The sequence below is a fragment of the Saccostrea cucullata genome, unplaced genomic scaffold (assembly GCF_032062105.1).
Source record: "Saccostrea cucullata isolate Sc308-1 unplaced genomic scaffold, CSIRO_AGI_Scuc_v1 ctg305, whole genome shotgun sequence".
Taxonomy (NCBI): Eukaryota; Metazoa; Mollusca; class Bivalvia; order Ostreida; family Ostreidae; genus Saccostrea; species Saccostrea cuccullata.
The window spans coordinates 103,770-114,417 of record NW_026938238.1 but is presented as its reverse complement, the minus strand read 5'-3'; the positions used below and the strand labels follow the sequence as shown (position 1 = coordinate 114,417).

The 10,648-nt window shown below is 34.1% G+C and overlaps 1 protein-coding gene across 1 annotated transcript; it reads right to left on the bottom strand.

Annotated features, from left to right (window-relative positions):
* Positions 1-1,725: 1,725 nt before the first annotated feature.
* On the bottom strand, positions 1,726-10,644 carry LOC134249693 (replication factor C subunit 5-like). Its single transcript, XM_062732026.1, has 11 exons — positions 10,487-10,644; positions 9,156-9,220; positions 8,794-8,930; positions 8,551-8,630; positions 8,209-8,282; positions 7,129-7,288; positions 5,442-5,523; positions 5,208-5,337; positions 4,786-4,863; positions 3,904-3,958; positions 1,726-2,117 (listed from the first exon to the last, which is right to left on the bottom strand). Exons 1-11 carry the CDS (start codon positions 10,543-10,545, stop codon positions 2,021-2,023), a joined length of 1,017 nt encoding a protein of 338 aa, XP_062588010.1. The 5' UTR covers positions 10,546-10,644; the 3' UTR covers positions 1,726-2,020.
* Between the last annotated feature and the right edge of the window lie 4 nt (positions 10,645-10,648).

Here is a 10,648-nt window from a genome sequence, read left to right as displayed (position 1 = left end):
CAAAACCATTAACCTGCTCACTCATCTGGAAATCTAACATTAATATTATTTCAAATTCAATTTGAAAAGGATAAAATTTATCAGTGATAAGTTAGGGCCTCTAAATTCTTCGAAGAAGGGAAGGCATATATTGCTTTGCTGTTGTCTGTCTGTCGGTCGGTCCACTTAGTTTCCTTTCATTTTCTTCACAACCACTGCACATACTGAATGAAATTTAGTATACAGATTTATCAGATGAATATCTAGGTCAAGTTCTCTTTTGGGTACGATCTCGCCATTTTTACAGAGTTATGCCCCTTGGACTTAGAAAAATTCCAGTTTGCACTTGGCTATTGGTCACTCATGTGGAAAAAAGATCAGACAAAGCATGAAATGCAAGTCTGGTAGTGTCCATTCCTGAGGGCATCCACATAAGTTTGGTCTACGTAGAGATTATACTGTAAATCACTTTTTATTCATGAGACCTTTTTGCCCGTAATTACGCGAGACAGTGAGCTTGCTAAAAAAATAAATTTTTATTAGCATACTAGGATATATTCAACACTTATCAGCATTTGTGAAAAGTGTCATGATTGGAAATACCAATTATATATCATAAAAATATATGTAAGGTGTCGCGAAAATTTGTGATTTATAGTAATTACTTGGGTGTGCACCTGCTTCAAAAAATATAACCTGGTCACTTATCTGGAACATGTAACTCACAGTAGCGGATTTAAGGGGGGGGCGCACCCGGCGCGCGCCCCCCTAAAATTGTCGAAGTTAGCATAAAACATAGTTTTGTCGAAAATTGTTTAAAATGTCTACTCAGTAGACCTCATTTTTACCCTACAAAACCTCTAGAATCCATGAGCTTCCGGGCTTCGCCCCCTGGGCCCCCACCAGGGCTTTGTCCTGGACCCACTGGGGGCCTCAAGGCGGCTCCCAGCCCCCTGCCTATATCTTGCGCCCCCCCCCCCCAACTTCAATTCCTGGATCCGCCCCTGACTCAGACCCATCATTCTTAACCAATATGGTAGTTCCATCCCTAGATGCATCATCCATACAATGGCTTATAATTACTTGGGGGTTTCGACCATTTAGAGCTTAGTTACTTGGGAATGGACTTTCTCCTATATCTTTGACCATGATGCAGATGCTAACACTATAAGAGGTATAGTAAAGGGCTCATCTGGACTTTGTCAAGGCAAGTTAAAATTACCCTCCATTAAAAGAGAGAAAGGTATGCAACTCTGGTTTGTTCAAGCTGTACCCCGCTGGTATTTCTTGGTTAAAATCATGTTTATATTTTATTTTTCAATCTTATACTTAATCAGTTCTCATCGTCTCTACCTGTACTTCTTAGTTTTTGCTATCGAATTGACCATGCATTTCACAAGAATCCCAAAATTAATTTCAAACAGCATTGCAGTCATTTCGTTGAGAAGTCTTTACGTAAATGCATAGGAAGGGCATAGAGAATACTAGTATACATCCTATTACGATGCCATCCAATAGAGAGATCATTATGTCAGGCATAAAATTTCTGTTATTATCTTTGTTTTATATAATGTGCAATCTATATAGCTAACGTCGGGTATATTGGGACAGAAATGTTTGCTACAAAGTTGTGTTGATAATTTCGCTCTGGCTACTTTTCTTCACTCTATGGCTTAATCAATGTTGGCATTTAGTTCCTCAAAACAAATAGAACAATATTTGATCATGAAGATAAATACGTAGAGGTTTAAATTTAAATTTCTTTTTAATAGTAGCCTAATTCTTGACTACAAAGGCAGATACATGATTGTTACGCATTGATTTGACAAGCCTTATAACATTCAATAAGGATGTAAAACAAACAGTCATACTCAATATGTTCAAAAAAAAAATATCCACAGTGACAGAAATTTACCAATAATTTTCTTTTTGTATAGCAATGAATAAATACAATTAGAACAAATAATATTAGTGAAAGGAAATTTTATATTATACCACATCAGCATTACATACATCAACAGTAAATATTTATTCCAGAAAGTCAAGCTTCTTGCACAATGAGGTCCCTAGCCACTTGAAATGCAGCTATAAGTGAACTAAGCTGAATCTTTTCATTGGTTCCAGAGGCTAATCTGTACCTACAAGAACACAAGTAACAGCTTTTTAAAAAGCTTGCCTGACTAAATCAATCAATATCTGCACGAGGAGTGATAAACCTTTTGAGCAATACTTTTGTGGGTTTAAAATATGTCCTTACTTTATATTTTGAAAACCTTGTGTAAATGAAATCCTTGATTTCATTTATCTTACAGAAGAATCATCTCTACACTGCACACTAAAGAGTTGTTATTCTGTTTGGGGAGGGTCTGCAAGTGGAGATATAAATCGAAAGCTTCACTACACCTATTATTACATGCATGTAATATCATTAATATCTGTACTGAAATCATGCATTGTAAACATTTTAAAAGATGGATATAATTAAAAATACACATTTTGTCGGAGTGTATTTATTCCACTGAAGTTAACATTAGTAATGTGTGTTCATTATTTTTTTCTTAAAAAGTGTGGGGGGGGGGGGGGGTAGTGCCACTATCATATATTGAGAATGAAATAAGAAAATTCTATATTTAGGCTTTTGTGGAAAGAAAAATCCAAGATTTTGTAGCGGTTTCTTATCTGTTGTGTGCATCTGAAACGGGGATACAAAAATGTTCAAGCATCTGGAGACCACGACTTGTTGAACTACGTTGTTTATTATTGGACTCCTTTATGTAGTAAACAACCGCGGGATCGGGAAACAAATTAGAAAAAAAAATTATTTCTTTAGTGTTGTTTGTCCATATACTGATATATACGATATGTTACTTAAACAATTTAAAGAATAAGATAAAATTTAAATTTGTAGATAGAATTTCTGAAGTATTAGGAGGTTAAAAGGACAATCTTTATTTAATTCCATAGAAGGTAGCACACCCATTCACACAATAGAACAATCCAAGGAAAAGTGATGAGCTTACTAAGTGACATTTGGCGCGAAAAAAGCGATTTACCCCTTTCGAAGAATATAAATGGACTGATCCAGTAGTATAGCATTGCAGAAAAAAGGATACACAGACATGTTGAAACTGTGAATCATATGGAATAATTGTTCCATGTAAAAAGATTACAGGAAGTAAACACTAAAGTATTTTGCATCAGTAATATCATTCTTTTTTCTGAAAACTGTTTCTTTTAAAATGCAGGTAAAGAATTCCAATGTAAATCAGCTTGCACAAAATCTAGCTCTCCAGGTATGATCTATTAGTTTCGGATCTTGCAAATATCAATCCTTATGCAGCCTGACGCCGTGACGTCAGGCAAAAACATTGGCTCATTTGAAAGTCAACTACATTTCGACAACAAAATATAATTTCAAGATAACCTAATTTACAAGTACCATTTCCTAGGTTCTAAACAGGGCACTCAGTTTAACTGTAATTTAAACAAGAATTTAATTCTAAATAAAGTGTACCACCCCCGCACATTACTCCCTTCATGTATAGTTTATCATAATAAACAATGGATATTGCAGAGAAGAAATATTTTCCATCCTGCATTTTCTATGGTGAAGTTGAATTTTTTTCATGTTTCCCAAAATGGCAAATACAGTAGAAATACCTTGTAAGTGGAAATTTTATTGAGACCAAAATTTAGGGATTTGTCCTTAAAAATTGGAATATGTTTTTTAGTGAGAAGTAATTTTACTTTTTAGTGATTTTTAAATGCTCACTAAATAAGCAATTACAAATGGACACAAATAATTTTTATTGGTATTCAATTTTAGTCCTCTGAGAACCCTGGCTAATAATGCTAAAATTTAATTCTCACAAAAAATTCTGCTTATACAGTATAAATTTGTTTTAATGAACGTATAATACTTACTCAACCTCTGCCATTTTCTCAAGAAGATGAATTTTTACACTGATTGGTAAATCAACTGAAATGGAAAACAAAGTTAAAAGATACACCAAAAATTATCTATATCCTGGATATCTTATTTGTTTTTCTACACTTCAAACAGAAAATTGTGATTTTTAGCTTAATATACTTATGATATATATAATGACAAATTACTGTAAAATCATTTTATTTAGTTGAAGTCAATGTTCAAGGTAGCAAAATTTTGTTGGTTGATCTAAACATTTCATAGGTAACTTGTATATTCAGAAGATTCATTGAATAAATGTATTGACAAAACTCTGTATTGGGATGCAAGTTTATGATTAAGGATGTCCCACAAACTCTGTGAACATTGGTCCCCCAGAAACATTGACGATTTCAAGGTAGTTTACAGTGTACATATGCATAAATTAAATCAAACCATGTGTATGTATTACATGTACTGTATTATATGATGTTGATGCAAATACATGTAATTGCAACTTCTTTTACACCAATATCTATGAACTTTATCATTAAAATAATCCTCAGTTCAAATACCGTATAGCGGGTTTTATTGGCGGATGTAAAATTTGGCGTTTTGCCTGCTCAATGGTATGCCAATGATTTTGGGGTAATTTATTTTAATGGACGCAGGGTTTCAGCTCTTTGCAGATGGACATTAAGAAGCGTACTGACTATTTAAGCGATCAAAATTTTTTTAGCGGACTATTATCAAAACGCCAAAATAAGCCAAAATTAGCATCCCACTAAAATAACCCACCATACGGTATTACAGAAATTTATGAGCAAATATTTAAGTTACACACTTCAAAATATTACACATGGGTATAATAAATACCCCTGGTAAACCACTATACTTACGTCGATGAACATAAGTATGAACCTCTGTTAGTATATCTTGTAGAGCTAGACCTTTCTCTGTCTTCATTTCCAGGATATCTTTTATTTAATAAAGAAATAACATAGAAACAGCAGGAACATGAGCCAATTCATGGGTTTCCTGAGAGGTATGTACTTGTTAGAGAAGTGTCTTATGAATGCATGTGGGCCAACTAAAAAAGGAACTAAAACAAGCTTCAGAAAGACCGGCCACAGGCCAATTTGACCACTTCAATTGACAAAAATGCCGCTTTGAAATAAAAATTTGTAGTTAAGTCCACAGAGATTTTGTTCATAAACCTTAGCCCCTAGCATGTTAGAACTGATCTCTAACCCTTTTCTTTGAAATAAACGGAAAACACCGAATGGTCTCTGGTTGAAATCTTTACAGTAATAAAGGATACTGTTGTAGGAGGTGGTGAAGTTCTCGTTGAGTGTCCAGTTAATGATGTTCTCTATATCTCTCCTGAGAGGATGGCCTACACAGGTGTAAACATTGTCCTCATTAACCACGTCATGTGCCATGTGAGTACTCTGTAAAATAATGGGATAAACAGGAAGTGAACAACAATTTATCTCTATCAGCTAACTCTTTAACAATCCCAATCTACTAGTTTACACTTGTTTATAAACCTTACCTGAAGAATATTCAAGGCTTTTCTCATATCCCCATTAGCCAATGTTACCAGGGCCTTCATTCCATCTTCTGTCACATTACAACTACAAGGAATATACACACGAGTATTTTAAATCAAATTCTTTGAATATATGCAAGTTATTTTTTCCTCATCAAAACTAACAACAAGGGCACAGGCCTTGACAGTCACTGGCAATAGCTAGAAAATTTCCCTGTATACAGTATTTTACTTATAAAGTGTGTGGTAAGCTACAGCATTCAAATCCCTGTAACACAGACAGGAGGTCAAACGATTAAATGTATTCACTATAATTTATTTTGTCCTCACTGAACCATGAACACACTTTTGCAAGTGCTAAGTCATAAGCAAAATTCAAAAGTAAACAGAACCTGTTGCACTGGCTCTTCCTTTCATTGTAATTTACTCAAAGGATTTACCAAAATTTTAACATATAAATCACATTTGCAGATAAAATACAGATTCAAAATGTAAATATAAAGATAAGATAGAAAGTTAAAATGTACGGTAAATGTATTGTAAGCAAAGCATCATGAACTTTTGAAAGATGTACCGTAAAAAGGTCAATGGTTGGTGCAAACAAATTTCCACAAAGAATGTTATTCAATTTGTATGCACTTTCTGTTGCAGTTATGAGACTATATCTTTCAAAAAATAGTGGTTCATTGCTTAACTAGTCTTAGCTCTGACTGGAACTTTTAGTTTGACAGAAAATCTTTGAGCAGACTTTCCCCAAAACTGGGAGTCTGGTGAGTTAAAATACTGTATAGGGGATTAATTTCACGGGTTGTAATTTTCACGTTTTTCTCTCATCTGACACAATCGCGGTTTCTTGAATTCGCGGAATTGATACATAATAAAAGTTACCTCCCTTGTCTATATCCATTTATCAATACCGTAGCTACATGTAAATGATACTAATAATCAGTGTTATGACTTTATTTCACGAACAACGGGGTAGGTTTAAATAAAATAATTAGACTTGATATAAAAAAAATTGACGATTAATTAAAACAACTGCAGTTATCAAAAGTCCTTGACTCTAAACATCAAATGTCTTTCCTATTGCTATTACAATGAGTGTGTGTACACCCTAAAATCTTCAATACAACGCAACGAAAAAACACTCAACGGTAATAAATGTGTTAATGTTGGAAAAGGTCGACGAAATATCCTTCCACATCTTCAGTAAGTTCTATAGTTATTTGAATGATTTTTTAAAACCAAAATATTGATAAAAACTCATGCATGCATGATAATGCAGTAACAAATACATGTGGTAACATTAGTTACGCACGGATAATCAAAACCCATGGCCCACGTTTTGATTGATGAAACATGTAGCGTTGGTTATTCAAACAGCTTGTTTAACAAATACGGGTTATTATCTGCTGATTTGAATTTAAGTTAAGTGTGATAATTCAATTAATTGAATGACGAGTACTACTCGTAATTACCAGCCGAAATGACAATGTACTTCGCATACATGTATGTAGCCCTATCGTTGTCTATTCTCAAATTTCCAAATAAAACCTGGAGATTATTGAAAATTTATTCACTGTTTCTTAACTTTTCTTTCTTTCTTTATTAACACCGTGAATATAGCGAATGTTAACACCGCGAGTTATTTTCCCCCTATACAGTAACAAGCATAAGAATGCTTCCGTACCCTTCCTGCTCTATAACATGTTGTAGGCGAGGTTCCATCTGATCCGTACCCAGAGGTCCAAATCTGAATCGGGTACATCGGGACTGAAGAGCGGGGATGATCTTAGACAGGTAGTTACAGATTATACAGAAACGAGTGTTCTCCGTGAATTTCTCTATTACTGAAATATTATAACAAAGCATTCTCAAATGTAAATAATACATAAATATTTGTTTAATACCAGTACAGATTATGTTGCTGTTTTGAACATTTACTTCAATTCATATATGGAAAAGTTTACAATTACATTTCATTTCATTCTTATAATTCACAGAATATCAGGGGTTCAAATTTTTTTTTTGTCATGGTAAAATCCAGGACTTAGAGTAAATTTTAGGCAAGTCCGAGGAAGAAATTTCAGAGTCCATATTTACCTATACATCATTAAACTTATGTTACTTATAATTTATTTTCATTTGTTGCATTGAATGAATAAAGACTATATGTATTAATATATGTTTTATTTTTCCTCTATAAACTGTCACATAGTCATACATGAGTATTTCAACACAATACCAGACTGATAGATTATTGGTACATTACAATAACTTTTACAAATACTCACTACTGAATAAACCATCTGTTACAATATTAAAATAGAAATTAGAATGTGCTGCAAGTCACAGCTATGACATTACTGCTGGTAAAACCGAAATTTAACAAACTCATTGCCGTTTGTCATGTAGGAGGAAACATGAGGAACTGCGTAAAAGCAAGAGTCTAACCACAACGAAAAATAAAAAAGACGGATTGTATTTTCGAAACGTTCGTAATGTTTTATGGGTATTTTAACGCCCATAAACCCACATTTTCACTTAATATGTTTGAGAATTTGCTTTATTTTTAGCTTTTCAATCATTTTTTTAACTTAAAAAGAAGATAAACAAGAAACTAGCCAAGTCCCAGGACTTTGGCGAATTCTAAATGCCGAGTTCGGATCCGGAATTTGTTAGTCCGGGACGTCGGGCTTGAGGAATTTTGAACCCCTGAATATCTTTTACAAATGTAACCCTTGTGACTAGTAAAGCTTAAACATTGTACCTCTTCGTAAGGCATTCTGTGCATCTCGTGTCATGGCATCTGCCTCGTCCAATATCACAATCTTAAATCCAGATCTGAAATACATGCACATGCACTTCAAAACTTCAGATACATTTTAACTTTTAAGACTTAAAATGAATTTAACAGCAGGTGAAAACAAAGCACTTTGGAAAAAATGAATGAACTTTAAAATTACTTCAACAACCTTCAATTTTCAAATGTGCTTAAGACATGGTCAACATGTTACTTTGGGGTTTTCCATTTTTTAAAATTTATTCACTCTGACTCCCCACTAAATGTGGATGACAATTTTTAGAGTTTGAAATAATAGTTCCTACTCACTTGAAGATGGTTCTTGTACTGGCAAAGCTCAGAATTTGTCCTCGTACAATCCCAATCCCTCTGTCATCAGAAGCATTTAACTGAAAACGAGAGCAAAGGATTAAATATACATTAACATTGATTATGTGATCATTGTGGCTAAATTGAGCAAGGCGTTATTAATTTTTCTAAATGTCATTTCTCTGATGAAGGGGAACAAGTAGGTAGCAATAAAATATGATAGAATCTAAATATCATACACACCTCTAGGACCATGGAGTTGAATTCCTTTGGGGAGTAGATCTGTTTGGCTACAGCTAATATAGTACTAGTTTTCCCTGTCCCTGGGGGACCATAAAACAACAGGTGGGGAAGTCTGTCTTCTTTCACAAATTTGTCAACTGAAAGAGGACAACAGAAAAGCCAAATTACGATGAACACCATGAAGTTGAACCAGGAAAAACTTAATGTTGGTTTTTTGGGGGGTTTTGATATAAGTGAGTGTCATACATCATATCATTCATATAAATGGACAGGCAATATAACTTATATGTAGGAATTTTCTCATAAAAAAACCCATTTATCTGTTTTCTTGAAAAATATATCACACAAGTTAAATGGCTTACTGGTTGAAATGATGTCTTTATGGGATATAAGTTCATCTAAATGTTTTGGTCTGTACTTTTCAACCCTACAAATAAAAGAATATCATCAAGACACTGTATTCAAACAAGAGATGTTTGTAAAACACTTATGCCCCCCCCCTCCCAAATTGGAATTTTTCCAAGTCCAAAAGGGCATAACTCTGTCAAAAATGGCATGATTGTACCCAAAACAGAACTTGACCAAGATAGTCATCTGATAAATTTGTATACTAAATTTCCTCTCAGTATGTGCAACAGTTGTGAAGAAAATGAACGGAAACTGCAAATAATTGAAATTTTTCTAAGTCCAAGGGGCATAACTCTGTCAAAAATGGCGGGATCATACCCAAAACAGAACTTGACCTAGATATTCATCTGATAAATCTGTATACCAAATTTCATCTCGGTATGTGCAACGGTTGCAAAGAAAATGAATGGAAACTGCAAATAATTGAAATTTTTCTAAGTCCAAGGGGCATAACTCTGTCAAAAATGGTGCAATCATACCCAAAACAGAACTTAACCTAAATATTAATGTGATATATCCGAATACCAAATTTCATTTCAGTATGAGCAACGGTTGCAAAGAAAATGAACGGAAACTGCAAATAATTGAAATTTTTCTAAGTCCAAGGGGCATAACTCTGCCAAAATAGAATTTGACCTAGATATTCATGTGATATATATCAGACTATCAGCCTGGGTAGCTCAGTCGGTAGAACACCTGACTAGTGATGCAGGCATACCATGTTCAATTCCTGATCCAGCTGTACATTTCCTCTTTTCCCATTACAGATTTGGTGCCATTGTCCACCCCTGGACTTGCAGTTTAAAGTCCTGCCAGGGGCCAATAACAAAAAATTTGGGTTGTGTCTTTGAGGACCAAGACATTTAATTTAATAAAGGAGGGAGGAATTTAATGGTTTTGGTCATGAATATGAGCCTTATTAATGACAGTCGGTAGAGCACCTGACTAATGATACAGGTCCCAGGTTGGATTCCCAGTCCAGCTATTTTTCTTTTCCTGTTAGTTACATATGTTCATGCAAAAGGCTGAGACTATCAGCCATACTGTGACGGTATAAGTAATGAATCAATGTGTTCAACATCATTTAAAGTAGGTAAAATATTAACATAAATCCAATTTTCAAAGTATAATAGAGCAAGTCACACACTTGTTTAACCTTTTCTCCACATGATTTTGATGCTATAACAAGTTATATACAACTTTACCACAAAGATTAATGATGTTAAATAAAAAGTTATTCAAATATACAATTATTTACACATAATGAAGGAATAGAAAATGTTACCATGGTAAATTAGGATTTGATTTTTCTGTTGATGTTGGATCTTTATCTTTTGTTGACATTTTTTCCCGGCTTTTTTGTTTACCAACTCTCGTCGAAATCACGTGACAAACGAGATTTAAACAAGATTCAAGATGGCGAAAGTCATTGGATATTTTCCGTCGT

Bases quoted from the DNA above. Each gene is read 5' to 3' on its own strand.
- LOC134249693 (XM_062732026.1), bottom strand. From the start codon at position 10,545: ATGTCAACAAAAGATAAAGATCCAACATCAACAGAAAAATCAAATCCT. The intron at 8,283-8,550 runs GTGAGTAGGAAC...CATGTATTTCAG, and splicing joins AGTACAAGAACCATCTTCAA to ATCTGGATTTAAGATTGTGA. The intron at 2,118-3,903 runs GTAAGTATTATA...GTGTTCTTGTAG, and splicing joins GAGAAAATGGCAGAGGTTGA to GTACAGATTAGCCTCTGGAA.